The following is a 20,343-nucleotide window of genomic DNA, read 5'->3' as shown; positions in this document are numbered from 1 at the left end:
TCTGCTGTAAGACTACAGAAAGTAGGCATATAATCTGACACCAATTGACATGCGTCTCTCCCCCCTGCTCCTTCTTCCCAGACTCCTCTAGGAACGGAGTGCAAAGACTGCCTGGTCACCAGGTCCGAGCGGGGGTACGCCTTCCTGGGGGTGGAGCGGCACTTTGGCAGCTTGAGGAACCTTCTGGAATACTACGAGGGCTGCAGCCTGCAGGCCAGCGGGGTGCTCATCCAGCTGCGGCGGCGCTGCCCGCCTAGACCCAGAGGTACCTGGAGGCTTGTAGTAATACAATGGGCAAGGACCAGAGACTGGCATAAGGGCTCTAAGGGCCTCATGTAGGGTGTGGTGGGTGTCCTGCCATCCCTCAGACACCATCTTGAACATGGTCTTGAGGACGGCTCTTAGTAGCGTGGGAGGGTCGCCAGGTTGGTTGGCTGGGTACTCTACCACACTTGAGGCAGGGTGCTCTCTCCCCTAAGCTCTATGTCAAGCCTAAGACTGTCTCCTCCAGGTCTGGCTCCTTGTGGCACAGGGAGGCACAGCCTATCGCTTATGGAGCTGGATCAATCGATGGAGAGAGCGTGTCACCACTAGGCCTGAATGAGCTCAAGGATGCAGAGCCTTTCTCTTTCTAGGCCCTTCAACCTCCGGAGAGGGACTCCCGTCAGGGGTAGCAAGTGCTATATAAATACAATTCAATCTTCAGGCCTGGAAGAGCCTGTGAGATAACACAGGAATAGAGTGCACAGTTGGGAAAATGTTACTTCACAAACTTTATGAAGTTTCTTAAAAAAAATTATCAGAGAATTATCTTGAAATATTTCAATGACTTTAATTTCTTACAGGAATTTTCACACATGGGAAGGTGAATTCAGCAGGCTCACAAAATATGCAGTTTGCCAAATTTATAAAACGTTGACAACTCTCAACATTCCCAGTAGTGATGCCCAGAAATCCCCCATCTTTACGTTGAGTCAATGCTCTGTCAGTACCATCGGTTATTTACTGTACTTTCTTTAATTCTTTTGCTTTCCCATGAAGAAAAGTCCAACCTGGTGATTGTTCGTGGAAGCTGCCATCAGATGTTGTCTTCGCCTGCCGTGCAGCGGCGAACTCTCAATCAGATGTCCTTCCACAACATCCAGCTCAACGACATCACATGGGTAGGTGAACAACAAACCGGTTGTACTGGGGCGGGGTCAAAGATGGGGGATAAGATGGAGAATAAAAGAAGTGAGTCCTTGAGTTGTCCACTACGGTTACTAGGATGTTTGTGAAAAAATCAGCAGAAAGATTCACAATTTGACACTTTTGCAGCTTTTTCTTTGTAGTCCATTGTCCATTAGCTTTTTCGATGCTTTGTAATCTGTTGTATATTTCAAATTGCTGCAACGTTAGTGTAATCTTGATACAATTCAAAGATAGTTAACCATTTTTTATTACTTCCAAAACAAATTAATTAACCCTGGGCGAAGCACTTCGCTACGCTCGCGGAGTTTGCGCAACTTCGCACTACGCGAGCTGCACGTAGCACAGTTCGAACACGCGTAGTGCAGCGTAGCGTAGTGCAGCGCTCATTTTTTGATTGTTCGTGGTCCTGAACATCATGTTCGCGACCGCGAGCAAGCAAAATGACATCCCGGCGAGATTTTCAACGCGGGGAGGTAAGGTTTCTCATTGTGAGTGGTTGCGCATGCTCGCGACCGCTCTCAATGAGAAACTACCAGTTCGCGTTGAGAAAGCTGCTGCTCGAGTAATAATCTACTTGAGCAGCAGAAAACTACAGCTCGCACTGTGCAAGATGCCGTTTTCAATGATTGCACAGTGCCGGATGCTTGTCCGCACTGTGCAATCATTGAAAACACATCTTGCACAGTGCGAACATGCTACAACGCAGCTCGTGTAGTGCGAAGTGCACTTCGCGTAGCTTCGCGTAGCGCTACTTGCAAACTACGCCCACCCTTAAAATTAATCCAAAACATTATTTGTGAAACTTTTCCTTGTGATGGTTCACCATCTGAACATTTTCCGGGTCACGCCACAATTCTTTTTATGTTGAGAATAGGCAGTGCATGCTCTGTCTCTTTAAGGCATGCTGTATCCACTCTGTGGATTTACAGCCCGCCTATCACTTTTGATTTATTACTTTGCATGTCCTTCGCAAAAGCTTTCTTGCCCCAGTATTGGAACTTTCATAGATTCCCATAGCTTGTATCATTCCCCGTCGTCTGAATGGGAGTCTTGGTAACAAAAATAACATAGCAGTAGGTACAAAAGAGAAAGAAAAAGGCCTAGGCCTCATTCCCTTTTGTAGCATATCCGCCTCTTTTTGTAAAAGAGACCAAACTAAGCATCAGCCAATCAGAAGGGCCTCACCCCATAGAACCCTCCTGAAGGAACCTCAGAGCCTCAGATTTTCTACCACACGTTGTGCTTAGGGAGTCTCATTTGATCGCTGCTCATTTCTACTTTATTTGAGGATTTTTTCAACTTTGTTCTTCAGGATTGTTAGGTATTTCTTCTGAGATGTCTGACAAGGAGAGGAAAGCCCTTTTCAAGTCATGTTCCACCTGTGGCAAGAAAAGGCTGTATGTGGAAGACAGGCATAAGGACTGTATACATTGCCTGTATCCAGATCATAAGGCTGCGGACTGCAAGATCTGCCGCACCTTCTCTTCAAAGACCCTCCGGGACCGTGAGGGTCGCCTCCTCACTTGGCTCCAGAAACTGAAGTCCAGTCAAGTAACTGTGTCAAGCGACAGTGAAGACTCTTCTTCTGCAACACCATCTAGGTCAGTCAAAAGGGGTAGGGCTTCCTCTTCACCTTCTGTGGAGCGTCCAGTTAAGGCCTCAAAAAAAGACCCCCGTGAGTCTGAGAGCCAAAGTCCTGTTAAATCTCCTCACCACGGTGTAAAGGAGAGGGAAGGACCATCTACACCTTCAGCAGTGGTGGAGACTGCTTCGACTTTTAAGAAACCATCTTCTTTGTCATCTGAGAAGTCAGAGAAAAGCTCCAAGTCGTCGACGACGCAGCAGAAGACTCTGTCGACGAAGGCGTCTAAATCTAAGGTGTAGAAAGTTATACCGTCGACGGTACAGTCGGCGTCGACAAAATCGTCGACGATAGTGACAGCAATGTCGACGGGGGTATCGACAACGAAGATTTCGTCAACGATGGTGACGACGACAGTGTAGTCGACGAGTGCCTTGGGGACGACGACCATGACGTCGACGACGGCGGGAGCGACGACGGTCTTGTCTACAACTGTGTCGACAACGCCCATCTCGTCGACGACAGTCCACCCGTCAATGGTGACTCTTCCGTTGATGACATCGACGACGAGTTTACCTCTACCTACTCCATCGAACACGGTACCGTCAACGATGCAGTCGTCGACGGAGAAAATTACTATTTCCTTGAAAAGGATAACTCCGGACATGACGTCTCCAAGGAGGGTTACCCCCTTGCCTCCCGCTTTGTTACTAGAAGAGGATTCTGATGAAGATGATCAGGACTCTTTTGGGTATGCCCATAGTCCCTCTCAACTGTAGGTTAAATGTCAGGAAACGGATTCAGAGGGCGAGTTTCTGCATGAATGTTCTTACCAACTCTCTTATCAACATCAGGAGACCGCAGGCCAGTAGATGGTGTCTGTTCCTTCCTCACTCTTGGTGGATCTCCATAGCATGCTGCAGGATTATAAAACCAGGTTCTCTCAGGCTACAACTCAGGTTGCCTCTATCCCGGCAGTCCAAACAATACCTGCCCCCACGACTCCGATGATGGTTTCTCCGGAGTTGCCAACCCAGGTATTCTCTCAGCCACAAACACCTGCTCCAAATATACCTCCAGTGCTTCCGGACGTTCAGGATGATTCCTTGGATGAGGATCAGATTGTTGATAACAGGCCCAATCAGGGCTTAGAATGGGATGAGTATGTGATCCCGGATCCAGCGTCACCTAGTCCGGACCCAGAAGATTCTCCCCCTAGTAGATGTTGGGGTTTTCATAAATTGATGGAGAGGGCATCTAGTAGATTCAAGCTGCCTATGCCTTCCGTACAGACGTAGTGTTTCCTCTATGACTTTAAAGAGCCCTATATGAAGGTGACCCGATCTATACCCATTGTAGACCATGTGTGGGCAGAGCGTCTAAAGGCGATGAAAAACCCGGCGACGGTTATTTCGGTCTTACCATGCCTGGAAAAGAAATAAAAGGCCCCTGAAGATGGTCCGGCGTCCTTGACTGGGCAGCCAAAACCGGACTCTGTGATATCGCAGGCGGCATAGAGGAAGTCCCGCAACCCTTCGGCAACTCCTCCTGATAAGGAGGACAGGCAACTTGATAACGCAGGGAAGAGGTTCTCTTCAATGGCTAGTCTCCTGGTGCGAGCTGCAAATGCTTTGGCGATACTGGGCAGGTATGATGGTCAATTATGGTGTGACCTAGCACCTTATTTGGAACAACTTCCCCAGGAGTCAAGAGGAGAAGCCAAGAAGATACTGCAAGAAGGGGAAGCGACATCGGCTGAGTTGCTAGATTGTGCCATGGACATTGCCACTACGGCTTTTCGTTCATTGGCTGGTGCAACGGTTCTTCGTCGCCAAGGATGGCTCAGAGCGATGTGGTTCAGGTCGGAGGTCCAGAACAAGATCTTGGACCTCCCTTTTGATGGTGAGGCATTATTTGGAAAACACATTGATGATGCCCTCCAAGAGATAAACAAGGATACAGAGACGGCTAGGTCTCTGGGTACACTTCAGTAACGGAAAGCTCCTTTCAGGGGTGTCAGAGGAAGGAGTACTACGTCATACAGAGGCTCGTAACAGCAGCAGAGATACTCTTCATAAGGATCAATGTCACAATCGTACCGACAACCCTATCACCAAAAGCAAGGTCAGGCCTCGTCTTTTTCTCGGTCGATTGCAAGAGGGAAGCAGAACCGCCAGGGACGTGATACGTCCAAAAGGCAATAGCGGCGTTCTGGCTCTGCCTGCTGTACCCACCTCCACAACAACATCTGTAGGAGGCAGGGTATCTCAATACCTCCACAACTGGACACGGATAACATAAGACCGTTGGGTGCTCAACATAATTCGAAAGGGCCATACTTTGGGGTTTACACAGATTCCACCTTCCAAGCCCCCTGTTGCCATTCCTGCAAAACATCTGCGTCTCTTTCAGCTCGAAGTTCTTCAGATGCTCCTCAAGGGAGCGGTGGAGCTAGTCCCCTTTTCTCAAGAGGGGAAGGATTCTATTTCAGGTTTCTTTCTGGTAAAGAAGACGCAGGAGAAATGGCACCCTATTTTAGATCTCAGGGAGCTAAACACCTGTCTCATTTCCCAATCCTTTTGGATGGTTTCACTCCAGAAAATCTTACGTCTCATCAATCCAGGGGATTTCATGGCCACTCTCGATCTCGAAGATGCGTATTTTCACATACCCATTCACCCAGAGCACAGGAGGTTTCTTCGATTTACAGTAGCCAAGAGCCACTTTCAATTCAGGGTTTTACCCTTCGGACTTCGCTCTTTATCAAGGTGCTGGCACTGGTGGCAGCTTTTCTACAAAAACATCATTTTCAGGTCTTCCCATACCTGGACAACTGGTTGCTGAAGGCTAGGGAGGCTGCGGGAGAAGCAGTCAACGCATGTACAAACCTATTCCAGAATTTGGGTCTTTCTCTCAACAGAGAGAAGCCATCTCTAATCCCGTCCAGGGTGGCGCGATTCCTGGGAGCCATCTTGGACACAACTCTCAACAAGGCCTTTCCATCCCTAGAAAGGCAGGAAAAACTGCAATCCATGGCGCTGTTATTGAGAAAAAGAAAGTGTCTTTCAGTACGCCATTACAAATCCCTTCTGGGAGTGATCTCTTCATGTATTCCTCTGATACCTCACTGAAGATTGAGGATGCAATCTCTTCAGGAACAGCTAGACAAACAATGGAGGCAAGTTCACGGCTCATTCGACGACAAGGTGATGATTACTGTGGCAATGAAAAGAGCAGCTTTGTGGTGGACGAAGCAAGAAAACCTTTCCCGAGGTCTATCCTTCGTAAGCAATCCTGCTCCTCAGGTGGTAACGACGGATGCTTCACTGGAGGGCTGGGGTGCAGTGCTTCAGGATCTTCATGTCATTGGGCATTGGTTGCCCCAGGACCGACATTTTCACATCAACCTCCTGGAACTCAGGGCAATCAGGCTGGCACTACAGGCGTTTCTCCCACGACTGCAGGAATCGTCGGTTCTCGTCCGCACGGACAACACCAAGGCCACGCACTACATAAACAAGAAAGGGGGGACCAGATCTCTTCTGTTATCTCAAGAGGCCCAGAAGATTTGGGAGTGGGCTATTCTTCACAGAATAGCACTACAGGCAGAACATCTACCAGGAGTAATAAACGAAAAGGCGGACAGACTCAGCAGGCTGTCATCAGTCAGCCACAAATGGGAACTGAACCAGACGATACTGGACGACATTTTTCATCAGTGGGGCAAACCCTCAATAGACCTATTTGCCACCCCAATCAACAAGAAATGCCAGTTTTATGCAAGCAGGCTTCACCGTCGAGGATCATTAGGGAAAGCGTTTTCGATAGCTTGGTCAAGAGCATTTGTGTACGCCTTTCCCCCCATTCCGGTGATTCTGAGGCTGCTGAAGAAGGTCAAGGCGGGACCGTGCAAGATGATCTTAATAGCTCCTGCTTGGCCGAGGCAGTTCTGGTTCACGGAGCTACACCTTCTGTCTCTGGTTCCTCCACTTCCTTTACAGGCGCTTCCGGATCTTCTCACGATGTCCCACTGGCAGATTTGGCATCCGGATCCAGGTTCTCTACACCTGACTGCATGGCTCCTGAGCAGCGAGAATTCATAAACCTTCCCATCTCGAATGAAGTAAGAGCAAGAGCAGTTCTGGCTCAAGCTAGTGCCCCTTCCACTAAAAAGACTTACCGTTTGAAATGGAAAAGACTTTGCTTTTGGTGCCTGATGGAAAGTGTTGACCCTTTCTCTTCTCAGCCTCATCAACTTCTACTTTATCTCTTGTCCTTGGCTTAGGCAGGATTGGCTCAATCATCCATAAAAGTTCACTTTGCAGCAATCTCTCGCTACAGACTCCGCCTCCCACATGGCATTTGAATTTGGTTCTCGCACAGCTCATAAAAAATCCCTTCGAACCGATTCATTGGGCGGACATGAAATTTCTTTCTTGGAAATTGGCTTTTCTTCTTGCCCTCACATCGGCAAGACGCAATTATTCATCGCTTTTGGTGGTCCTCGCAAGGGCCTTCCACTGTCAAAGCAGAGTATTGTGAGATGGATCTCCAGTGCCATTCTATACTGCCACTCTAGAGCTTGTAAGCCGCTGGACAGCAAGATCAGAGCACACTCCACAAGATCCGTGGCTTCATCTACAGCGCTCTTTGTGGGAGTACACATCAGAGACATTTGCAGAGCTGCAACTTGGAGCAGCGTGCACACCTTTACAAAGCATTACTGCTTGGAATCCTTGACACAGAAAGACACAGCTGTGGGCCAGGCAGTCCTGAGGAACCTCTTCCACTGATTGGTGAGCTTTCCCTACTTTCCCTCCTTCCTATTTCTGCACATTTTGTATTTACTGTTAGTACAGATGGTTATTTCGATATGTAGTTTACTTCTTCTCTTATGAAAGTAAGTATACTAACATGTCTCTTTATTTATGCCGCAAAAATGTGTTTTATTGCTTACTGCTACCTACTCTGATACAAGCTATGGGAATCTATGAAAGTTCAAATACTGGGGCAAGAAAATAAGTTACTTACCTGTAACTTTGGTTTCCCAGTATTGGTAACTTTCATAGATTCCCATGCGCCCACCCTCCTCCCCTGGGAAAGCTCAGCCTTCAGCAGATGTGGTTACTGTTACACAACGGCTACGAAAATCTGAGGCTCTGAGGTTCCTTCAGGAGGGTTCTATGGGGTGAGGCTCTTCTGATTGGCTGATGCTTAGTTTGGTCTCTTTTACAAAAAGAGGGGGATATGCTACAAAAGGGAATGAGGCCTAGGCCTTTTTTTATTCTTTTGTACCTACTGCTATGTTTTTTTTGTTACCGAGACTCCCATTCCGATGACGGGGAATGATACAAGTTATGGGAATCTATGAAAGTTATCAATACTGGGGAACCAAAGTTACAGGTAAGTAACTTGTTTTCTTCTCTGTGGTCAGTGTTTTTTAAATGTCCCTCCTTTATTGTGTGTCGACCCCTCCCATCGAGCATGGCCCTACTTGTAGTCTTGACCTTTTGTACATGTAGGTTAGTGTAAATGCACTATTTTTTCATTTGTTTCTACCCGTAATTTTGGAATATTGGCTTTTCTACGCGCTGACTCGCCAGGAGCTCAACAACGATTGCCATAGTGCTAATAAACGTACGTGTTGGCATTCGGCATTTGATATTTTTTTACCGTTCTGTATTTTGTTTCCAATCAGCACGTTTTTGGGTTTCGCAATTGTTTTGTTTTGTTGACCATCGGCATGTATCTTCATTGTTCTTTTGATTCTGACCGGCATGTTTTTAAAATCATTTATTTATTTATTTATTTATAAAGTTTTATATAGCGCAAACTTTATACCGAAGGATATCAGAGCGCTTTAAAATTTGAGGAAGGAAACATATCACAACAAGACTAAAATTGGGAATCTAATAGGCATTGAATCGTTCGTTCAATAAACTTTCTTTTGGTCAATGTGACCTCAAAAGTACAATCACAATACATGCAGGTACATTTAAAAATTGCATCAAAAGACAATTACATATAATTAAAAGAGATAAAGGAATCAATATGAACATTGTTGGCGCACATGAAGAATAAGAGAATTCCACACACCATTTAAAAAAAACCTACAATCTTAAATTGAGTCACAGCGGAGCGACGAAAGAAACAGAAATCACATAGAGTTATTCTAGGCTGGAAACAAGGGTTCACCTTAGGAAAGTGCATAGTGCGAGTAAATAAATAAAAAAATAAGTTAGATAAAAAAAGTTCATAAAAAGGATGACCAACATTCTTAGTATACAACAGATAATCAGTCCTGACACTGGAAGTCCCCAATACTACAGGTTACTTCTAAACAAGAGTTTTTACAAACATTGTAGAGGTAGGTTAACAAATTACCATTTCCCTGTAGCATGACTATAGGGCCAGTGAACGGACTCACTTTGGTCTAATCAGAATGACAAGACCAAATTTAAAACTATCGGAGACAACCACGGAAGGATATTATTCCCGGCTGTTGAAAATAAAATTGTTAGTTTTCCACTGTGAGAACATCCTAACACTAATTGGGTTGTTTTTGTAAGAATCTTAAGGGCACACCACATGGAGAATAAGCAACCTGCATCTGAGTGAACAATCGGGGTACTAGTATCATGCTTCAGTATCCTGAATGCCTCAGAGCAGCGTCTAGTTCCAAGGTTCCTACAAATCTGCACCAGCCATCATTTTCTTGCTTTATAGTAGCCAGGGCAGCTAAAAAACACGTGGAGTGCTGACTCTTCGGGGAAATCACATGCCGGGCAGTACAAAACTTTCAAACCCCTCCATTTGTATGTAAAACAGCGGAGCTGCAGAACCCCATGCATGAACTGGAGGTAAAGCTCCCTAGCGGCTTCTGGTTTGATATCATTTAGAGCCGGCACTAAGCAAAACCTATCTTTAATTTCTAGAAATGCTGAGGTTAATTTGCCTATTCGGGGGCAACTATGAAGCTGTGCCATTTTATGCTCCTCATAGTGGACCTTCAGTTGTTTCCTGGGTAGTGAGGATCAGGCAGACTCAGGATCAGCCCAGAGTTCCCCCAGCCCCATGCTGGTTAGCATGTGTTTAATGTGCACTAGCCACGGCAATTTGACAGCCCCCCGCAGGTTCTTTACTTCTGATAGTTCCTCCCTGTATGATAAAAGTTTTGGGGTAGCCCACAGGCGACGCCAGTACATTAGGGGTTTGAGGTTTGCTACTTCTGCGATTGCCATGAGCCCCAAGTCTAATTGGAGCGGGGTGCTCCGTGGGAGTTTTAACAGCTGTCTGAGAAAGTTATTCTCTACCTGCAATAAATTCTCGGGACTAGAGTGGCCCCATAGTTCAGCAACATATAACGCCCCTCCCATGGCTGGACTGACTGGTTCATCTAAGTTTGTAGCCTGAGCAGCAATATACTCGCCCAGTTTTTTTGTGAGATGTTTATCAGGCTAATTGGCCTATAGTTGGTTGGTAAGAGTGTTGAACCTTTTTTATAGATCGGAATTATTTCCGCACCAACCCAACTGGGGGGAATCTTCATACCCTGCAGTATGGCGTTAAATAGCACCCAAAAATATGGGACCCAGACAGATGGTTCGCTACGGAAAAGGTCCCCAGGGATCTTATCCAAGCCTGGTTCTTTGCCTGGGGCTATTTTCGCTAAATCTCCCTTGTTTCATTTAGGCTTATGCTTGTACTAAAGCTTTCGTCATAGGGATCATTAGTTTCCCCGAGATTTGGGAGGAAATCAATCCCCAAAGGGCATCCTTCAGATAACACACCCAACAAGGTTTCTTCCTTGGAATAAAGGGATTCAAAGTGATCCCGCCAGACCTCTTCATCCAGATTCGGATCTACCAATGTTTTGGGACCAGAGCTACCAGTATTGACAACACCCCAAAAGGTCCTCATATCCCTGTCCCCTAGGGCGGTTCTCAAAGCTTCCCACTTTTCCATTTCCCACCATTATTTAGCTTCAGAAATGGCCACTTTATATGCCTTCCTTGCAATTTTAATTTGCGGCCGATCATTAGCCTTAATAGACGCTACTAATGATCTTTTGGCCATACGGCAAAGATCATCATACCAAGTGTGGGGGGGCATCCTGCTTGCCCGGTTTGTTTTTTTGGGATAGAAAAAGTTTAATGTGACGTCTCCTAATCTAGCGTGGTTCATCTTGACCAACTCTAGATCTATGCCGTCCCCAATATGGGTTTTTGAGTTGGATGCCATCAGAAGCACTGGAAGTAGTTCTTCATATGGAGTACTCAATTTATCTTGTGATTGACTGAAATCAGTCCATCGCACTCTTCGCCTGCAATTAGAGAGTATCAACCTGGAATCAATAAGATTATCCAAGATTGGGGCACTCCCTGAGTTTAACGCTTTTAATTAGAGTACTAGCGCATGATGATCACTATCTAGCCGTAGAACAATCTTAAAATCAATCAACCTATCCCTGGATTTAGAGTCAATTAAAATATAATCTAATAAAGAACCGCAATCTTTTCTATGGAAGGTGTAACTATTCGAAGTGTCAGATGAGGTTCTACCATTGCATGCTCTTAAAGAGTGTTTCAAAACAAGGCAGTTCATCAGGATCACCAGAGGGGGCCATTTTTTGACTGGTGGGCATCTAGTCTCTGGGATTGCCCAGAAGTTGTCCTCCTCATATAGGGCTATCCAGGAGCATTCCCTCCAGAGGCTCAAACTGACCATTGAAGTCCCCTCCTAGGATCACCATATGATTGTCAGCAATGGTACCTAAGAACTTAGTTAGTTCTTCCAACATGGTAGACTCTTTACCCAACGCTGAAGGTCTAGAATATACATTTAAAAGAACTACAGAAGTCTTTAGTGGAAACTGCAGTGTGACATATAGTATATCTTTAGAACCTGTGTCAGTCTTCTCAGCTGTGCATCCTACGTGGACTCCCACACATGTACCAAGGCCTCCAGATGGTCTCCCTTTACCCCCAGATGTAGTGGGAATGCTAAAAGAGGCAAAACTCGACTTAAGAATCTCTCCTCTTGCCCATGTTTCCTGAAACATGCAGATCTCAAATTGGATGATAAAAGAATCCCAATCAGGGTCATCTATCTTGTTAATCAGACCCGCAATGTTCCATGATAGAACCCTTGTTTTGGGACAATTGAGGGGATTCTGTTTATGAGGCACTAAAGACTTTGTTTTTCCATTATAATCCTTGAGATATGGCCCTACGGAAAAGCAGAGCCAAGTTACCGCCATTGTGGGTGCAACCTGGGGAGCCGCTCATGCTCCCACCGGTTGGACCCTCCCCACCCGGAAGACACGGCCCTGTAACGTTAGCCTGGGTCAAAGTTTCTATTTGTAGAGGGCATGTTTGTGCCTTAATATTGGGGGGATTTTCCTTTAGTCAGTCTACTCCATCTAGGCAGATAAACCTGTTTCCAGTGGGAATGTTAAAAATAAGTTGCTTTTGCCAATGCTGGCCTGGGCGGGGCAACACACAATGATTGGGGTCAGGTCTCCAACCCTGCTCCAGATGCCAGATGTCATAGTGGGGCCTATTAGGGGGTAGAAATAACCTAAAGGAAGTGATTGAATACTATATTATTCCTCCCATCCCCTCTAGCTAAAACTCTTTGGGTAATCCGCAGTCTCCGTGTATGTCCTTGTGTCGTCTGCCTATCCAACCCACCCTGCGTGTGGTTAAAATCTCTTCCACGTGCTCGTAGCTAAAGTGGCTGTGGTTTACAAGCCAATGGACACATTTGTTTTTTAATTCTTGGTGGGATTCAGATTGGCCCCTTCTAAGTTCATGGATACCTGCAAGAATGAGAACATATGGGGTTGATGCAGGAGGTAAATTTATGACTGGAGGGGGGTAGAAGTAGTTAGTGGCTTCTATATTTGTACAAGCACCGCCCCCGCCTGCCTGGTGTTTGATTGTAATTCCCCTGTGGAGTTATGCAATGTGGGTAGATGGTTTGCTAAGTTGACAGTGACCGGAAGTGGCCAAACCACACTATCTCTATTGCCCACCAATTCCTGTATCTCCCCATCTAATTTTGGTGGCGGGGCTTGTTCAAGGAGCGTTGCTCAAGGTTTGGCCAATGCATTTCTTCTGGTGGTCTGGACTCGTGTCCTGCTATCAGGACCAGCAATTGTCCCCCTAGATCTTAACCAGTTGTTAAAAATTGCAGTCAACCCATCAATCCTCTCTTGTAAAGGTCTGAGTTCATCCATGACTATATCCCTCATTTGAATCTGAAGATCCACCATCCGCTGGCTGATCGCTTATGGTCTCTATACTCTCTTCTGGATTCCCCCTCCTAGAATTTCCATTATCGGGAGTTGAACCCTGAGGCTTTTTCCTTCTTACAATCGCTTTCATGTTGGGTTTGGGTTTGCCTTTTCTGCCCGATTGGTTTGGTAAAATAACCCTAGGTGACTCGGGACTAGCTACTTCAGTAATTGAGGGTTGGTCACTAGAGAACTCAGTTACTGAAACCCCTGTAATTTGTGAGAGACTAGGATCGGTCGTTGCTATTTCTAGATTTGGGGTTAGAGACCGTCGTCTCTCAGCCTGCTCTATTTCAGTAGCCACTGCTCCCAGAGCTTTTTCCAACATCCTGTCTATAGAAGTAGGTTTGGTGTTTGATTTGGGCAAGACTAGGCCCTGTTTCCTCTCAACACATGCCCTTTTCCCCATTTTGCAGTATCTTGGGTTGAACTCTCCCGTTAGTTATTTGATTTGGATTTTGAGTGGGCAAGGGGAGTAATTGGAATGAAACCCCCACTACCAGGCTCAATAGGATATACACTAATACATAAATGCCTTATAGGTGGGCCAATACTAGAGCGCATTATCTAAAGCAACCAGCTAAACAGAAAGGTTTTACACACACAATGTTCCTCAATATTCTCAATGCAAACTCATTTGTAGTACACAGTGCGTCAACTAGGTACCAGTAAAGGAAGGGACAATTCCGAATGTTTATTAGTCTGGATAATGCATCAACAGTACCTTAATTTCAGGTCCCAGTATTTAGGTGTTAGAGGGCTGGCCCAGCCCAGCCTCTTCCGGCCTCTGATGAGTGCGGAAGGGCCCGCCCTTGGCCCCGGCGCCGTCCGCACGTGTCCCGCGTTGCGGGGTCTGGCGCTCCTTAAATCGCGCCTCCAGGCGCGCTCCACCGCATCAGACAAGCGGCGAAGCAAAGGACTCTGGGAAATGTGGTTCCCGGTCCGCGTGAACCAAGGAAGCTGTTCCCCTCACGGCAGGTAGGTAGGGCGTCTGCTGCAATGGCCGTTGCCCTCACGGCGATGGAAGGTTATCCAGTATTGGTGTATCTTTCATAGATTCACATGCTTACAATCATCTCCGCCGACGAGGTGGGAGTCTCGCGGTACCATAAAACATATACACTATAGTCATAATAACATTATACCATAGGCTACAGTGTATAGCAAAGTCACTACAATAGCCTATCTCAATCTTTTAGTAAAAAGAACCAAACTTGGAAATCAGCCAATCAGGCAGTAGCATCCCCTAGAACCTTCCCCACAGAGAGGCAAACTCTCAGATTTTCTAAAGCACCTCGTGTGTTAGGGAGTCTCCCTGAGCTCTGCTCAGTTTTTTCCTTTTACCTTTCTTCCTGAGAAAAGAATATGTCTGGCTCTAAGAAGAGCTTATTTTTGTCCTGTTCTTCCTGTGGGAAGAAAATACTTCACTTTGAGGACCCACATAAAGAGTGTATTTATTGCCTCTACTCAGCACAAAAAGTAAAAGACTGCAGGATCTGCAGAACCTTTCCTGCCAAGACTTTGAAAGATCGTGAAGGACGCTTGCTGGTTTGGTTGGAGAAATTGAAATCATCTGAAGGGGTTTCTGAAGGTGAAGGAAGTGCTACTTCTCAAGTGTGCACCCCCATCTCCAAGAAAAGAGATAGGTCTGAAGATCCTCCAGAGAAAATGAGTAAGACCTTGAAAACTTCATCTTCTGAAGCAGGTCGCTCCTCCTCAAAAAAAGAGAAATTCTCTTCTGAGGAAAAATTGAGAGATAAGGTGAAGGTTTCTCAAAAAACTACATCAAAATCTCTTCAGGACCCTCCGTCGACAGCTAGAACATCTTCGTCGATGAGGAAATCACCGCAAAAGGTGAGTGGATCTTCAGCGTTGAAGAAAATTACAGCGTTGACGAAGTCTTCGTCAACGACAACGCCGACGAGAGTCCCTACACCGTCGATAATTCACATCTCGTCGACGCCTGTTTCGTTGTCGAGGATCCCGGCGACGAAGCTTCCACCGTCGTCGACGAGCGTCCCGTCGACGACGAGCCCACCGTCGACGCTGATACCGTCGACGAGCCCACTGTCGACGAGGATACCGTTGACGAACCAACCGTCGACGACGATACCGTCGATGAGCCAACCGTCGACGACGATGCCGTCGATGACCTCACCATCGACAATCATTATTCCCTCGTCGGCGAGTCCACCATCGATGACGACTTCAACCATGACGTCGACGACCACATTGTCGACGATGTCTTTTCCGTCGACGACAACCATGATCACCACGTCGACGATGCCAACTGTTGCAGCTATATCAGCGGAATATGAGTCACCTTCAACATATATTTCTGCTACTTTAAAGTGTAAAAAACCCTCATTTTTGCAATTTACGCCTATTCTGAGTTCTAAATTGTTGTCTAACAGACAATTTTATTTATTTATTTTTTATTTATTTTATATTCTTCTATAGCGCCTGAATAGACCCCCGGAGGGGTATCTCCGCGCTTTGCCGGTAAGAGTATCCTCAGATGATAATGGATAGATGAATGGTACATATTGACAGAGGGGGATCAGTTACTGGGGAATAGATGTGTTTTTAAGACCTTACGGAAGGTCAGATGATTGGTAAGTGTCCTCATCTCGAAAGGTAGGGAATTCCAAAGCTTTGGTCCAAGATGGGCCAAAGCTCGCCCTCCTTGTCTGGACTTTTTTATTCTAGGCACCTGCAGAAACTGCTGGTTGACAGAGCGCAGGGTTCGTCCAGGGGCATAAGGCTGGAAGATATTGGCCAGATATTTTGGGCCTTTGCCTATCAGACTTTTGTGGATAGTGCATAAGGTCTTAAAATGCACTCGCTTCCTCACTGGTAACCAGTGGAGCCTAATCAGCAGTGGGAGGGAGGGAGTCCTGGGGGGAGCATTGAGGACTACCCTTGCTGCCGTGTTTTGGATCACCTGCAACTTTTTGAACTGCCCTTCGTTTGCTCCTAAAAGAAGGCCGTTGCAGTAATCAACTCTGCTGATGATTAATGCCTGCACAAGTGTTTTCCTATGGCAGTCTGGCAGATAGGGAAACACTCTTCTTAGCATTCCGATGGCTCGGAAACAGGTACTCGCCACCTGATTTACGTGGTCCTTGTAGGTGAGTGTCTGATCTAATAGCACTCCGAGGTTTCTCACCGTGCTTTTAGGGCTAGGAACAGGACCTAGTTCCAGGGGCCACCAATCAGGTGTCCAGTGTGTTGCTGCTTGTCCAAACAGCATGACCTCCGTTTTTCCTATATTGCATTGGAGACAGTTTGATGACATCCATGCAGATATTGCTCTCATTCCCTCTGCAAAAGATCTTTTTATTGCAGGTGTCAGGTCTTTAAAAGGAAAGAGGAGTTGGGTGTCGTCAGCGTACGACACCGGAGTAAACCCATATGATCTTGCTAGGTTGGCCAGGGGAGCCACATACACGTTGAAAAGTGTAGGGCTTAAACAGGAACCCTGTGGCACGCCCTTATTGAACTCCCTGTGGATGGATTTGTGGGAGCCCAGCCTGACCTCTTGAGAACGGCCTGACAGAAAGCTTTCCATCTATGCGAGAGCCACACCTTCCAGTCCTACGTCCTTTAGTCGCTCAAGAAGCACTTTGTGAGACACCGTATCGAAAGCGGTGGAGAGATCCAACAGCACCAGAATCATAGAGCTGCCCTCATCCAGTGCCATTCTGATGTTATTGGTCACTGTTTGGAGGGCTGATTCGGTGCTGTGGTTCGGCCTGAAACCAGATTGAGAATAGTCCAGGCCCTCCGTCGCTTCGAGATGTTGTGACAGATAGGTGTATCATGATGTGTCCCACATTTCACCTTTGCCTCCCAGCCATTATTTGGTGGAATCTCAAGATGATGATGATCCCTATGGGCAGGCACGTGGCCCTTCACAGCTCAGGATAAAGTATCAAAGGAGGATGTAGAGGAAGAGTACTATGAACCATGTGAGTCGTTGAGAGAACCTCAAGACGTTTTCCATCAAGAACCAATGGTTCAAATGCCAGCAGCTTTGCTACAAGACCTTACAGCTTTGCTTAAGGACTATAATAGTTGTTTTCCTCCGCCTCCACCTCCTCCTCCACAACAGGTTTCTGCTTCTGTAGAGATGCAAACTGTGACACCTGCAACACCAGTTTCTGAGCCCCAGGTGTCAATACCTTCACAGCTGTTGCATGACAATTATGATAACACGGTAGCAGAGGACGGAGAGATTCCTAATTCGCCTACTACCGTAGATGAATGGGACGAATATCTGATCCCAGATCCAGCTTCACCGATTCCACCGGCTGCAGACTCTTCTCCTGAGGACATAGGAGGGTTTCAGTGTGGTCTGTCTCAGCAGAGACCTTCAGGTGGCATTGAATCATATAGTGCACACATAACATATCCTATATAAACCAGGGGTAGAATAAGGTGGGCTAGTCAATGATACACAATGACATAAGGGGAGTGACAATACATAATGATGTAAGAGGGGCAAATAACTAGCAACAAACAGGATTATTAATCAATACTGTAGTATTTCCAGAGCGATTAGGGCTTACAATTTGTTTCCAAAAGGCATTTGTTTTGGTTTCTGCATTGTATTATTATTTATTTATTTAGGCACGGAGACACATTAAACAATGTTACATTCATTTGTATATATATATATATATATTTATTTTTTTTAAGCACAAGGCAATGAGGTGGTTTTCTCAGAATCTCAGGGTGTTGAGCCGATGCGGAGAGTCACACCTGGCCGCCCTTGCAATATTACAGCGTTTAGTGCTTTAAACTGAATGAAGCCGCCCGGCCTGTACTGTGTCATGGAGTACATCACTGCTTCCCCTGTAGTCGCTTCATCGTCGTCGTTGCATGCAGACACTGCCATTCATTGCTGTTTGCGGCTCCTCGTGCACACCGTTGATTCTGTACGTTTCATTTGCATGGGTGCATATTATCAAAGCACTTGCTGTTGGCGGCACCGTGAAGGCACTAATCTATCACCAAGTTAAAGTTTACTTCAACGCTCTCTGCTTGCACATGCAGTAGATATAGGGATTGATGCTATTTTTCCAATTTCATGGTATATAAAAAAACCATAGTGCAGAGTCCTTGTGTCAGCGCTCTTTCTTGCTTGTGCTCTCCTCCCATCTCTATCAGTGCTCTCTCTCAGTTCCTTCGTTTTCACCTATCAGTGCTCTCTCTCATTCGTTTTCACCTCTTTTCACCCGCCCCTCTGCCGTAATCCTATTTTTTGTATTTACTGCTAAACCAAAAGAATGCTTTTGTGCTACTTCCCAGTCCTGCACAGCCGCCCTCATAACCTCTCTCTGCTCATATTTCTGTCAGGGAGAAAGCCTGGGCCAGGGCTCCTTCACCAAGATCTTCCGAGGAGTCAAGCGGGACGTTGTCGACGCCGATGAAGTCCACAGGACGGACGTCCTTCTCAAAGTGCTGGACAGCGCTCACAAGAGCTTCAGTGAGGTACGAGTGTGTGTGTGTGTGTGGTGATAACGGAACTTTGGGGCATTGCTCTCGCACCACACAACATAATGCAAGAGCGACCCAATGAGATTTATGAAGCCATACAAGGCTACTTTACGTGGCCTTACGTGGCTTTCTCAATCTCAAGTAATGCAATACAGCACAAATCGCTGCCTCGCATTACTCTGTGCCAGGAAGGCATTTCCATGTGTTTATTGGATGAATACAGCACTTTCCTGCCCTATCCTTCTGACGCAGGACTTGCTGCGCTGACCGGCGTCGCAAAAGTCATGAATGTGCCCCCTCATGTCCTCTTGTCATGCCGCTCTCTGCAGTATTGCGTGTGGGATGCGGGTGTTTAGTGCTGCATGTCTCAGCGCTCTGAGGTCACAGGACCTAACACAATCATCATTCACCTGTGGAGGAGTTATGCACCGGGGCTGTCTGTAATCTTTGCATACCTTGTTTTCAGTTTTCTTGTGGCCAGGCAGCAAACACAAGTGTGGGGTGTGTGAATTCTAGGAGGAGACGAACCCTATTGCACATTGAGACCGGCCACGCGGGAGCAGTCCGTACACCTCAGAGACACTTTGGGCCATATTATTTAGAAAGGGCGATACATTATCGCCGCTTATATTGGCAGGAAACTGCCGCTAAAGTGACGATAATGGGCTTGATAATATGCCCTTGTGAATTCGCATAGAAGCCCAGGTTCTGGTGTTAACCTGGGCTGCAATGAGAATTCACAAGGGCATATTATCAAGCCCATTATCGCCACTTTAGCGGCAGTTTCCTGCTGATAAAGCGGCGATAATGTATCGCCCTTTCTTGATAATATGGCCCATTGTTCTTTGTTGTCTCACAACACCTCCTGGAACACTTCCATCACTTCAGAGACGTGGGCCCAGAAGAGTGAAAACACACACTGGTGGGAAAACCCGGCAGGTGACACACGTCAGCAGAAGCTGTAGTGTTAAAGGAGCTCACGGGCGTGGGCAGCTCTGCCCTCCCCAGAGTCCCCACTGTAGAAACCGAGGACGCTTCTTCCAAGCTAAAGCTTGGGAGCGTCGATTGAAGCGTCATTGGCTTATCTGTAGGGGGCATGAGCAGGGCAGCTGGCCTTGACCCTAAGTGTCAAGGCCACAGGGCCAGCAGGGAAGGAAGGGTCCTGCTCAGTATCGGATCGCCGAGCCGAGGATGTCTGATGTCAGGTAGGATGGAGCGACAGCGGTGCATGAGCGACACCTCGCGGCCAGTAACATTACTGCATCGGTCAGAACAACCGTGACACAGGCAGTTGAGCTGGGACGCAATAATGTTATATTATTTTATGTTATGCTATGTTGTAGGCCGGCCTCGCAGCGCTATCCAAGTTCGGTTTCCGTTACACCCCGGTCTTGATTCCACCTCAGTCCACAGCCTGACTTCCGGTTGTTTATTTAGTGGAGTTTTATGTAGCGCTAACTTTACCCAAAGGTGTCAGAGCGCTTTACAAAAGAATCAGGTAAATTACAAAAGGTAACCCCTTGTTTGGATTACATCTGTAGTTCAGATGTTGTTTGCTTGCTCTTTCCAGTTGCATGAATTACTCGTACGTGTGAAATGTTCCATGCACTTTGCTGGAGGCCTTCAGAAGCCTCCCTGTGTGGCAACCCATTGGGTTTATTATATTATCTGTGGTCCTGTACGAGCAGACAAGCAGACAGTAGTGCAGCAGCAGCACCTAGTGGTGGCCTAGAGTATTGTATTGACCGAGGTTCGGAGAGCGGGAGCCTTC

General features: G+C 46.7%; 1 protein-coding gene across 1 annotated transcript in view; it reads left to right on the top strand.

The window, feature by feature from the left end:
- The window catches only part of JAK3 (Janus kinase 3), a 321,936-nt gene that overhangs the window by 102,258 nt on the left and 199,335 nt on the right, over window positions 1–20,343 (top strand). Inside the window, exons 10-12 of the mRNA XM_086946801.1 lie at window positions 82–265; window positions 1,042–1,163; window positions 18,432–18,566. Coding sequence (XP_086802927.1) covers window positions 82–265; window positions 1,042–1,163; window positions 18,432–18,566 — 441 coding nt within the window. The remainder of the gene's footprint in view (window positions 1–81; window positions 266–1,041; window positions 1,164–18,431; window positions 18,567–20,343) is intronic.

This window comes from Lissotriton vulgaris, chromosome 12 (genome assembly GCF_964263255.1).
Source record: "Lissotriton vulgaris chromosome 12, aLisVul1.2, whole genome shotgun sequence".
Taxonomy (NCBI): Eukaryota; Metazoa; Chordata; class Amphibia; order Caudata; family Salamandridae; genus Lissotriton; species Lissotriton vulgaris.
This window is presented reverse-complemented; position numbering and strand designations above follow the sequence as displayed.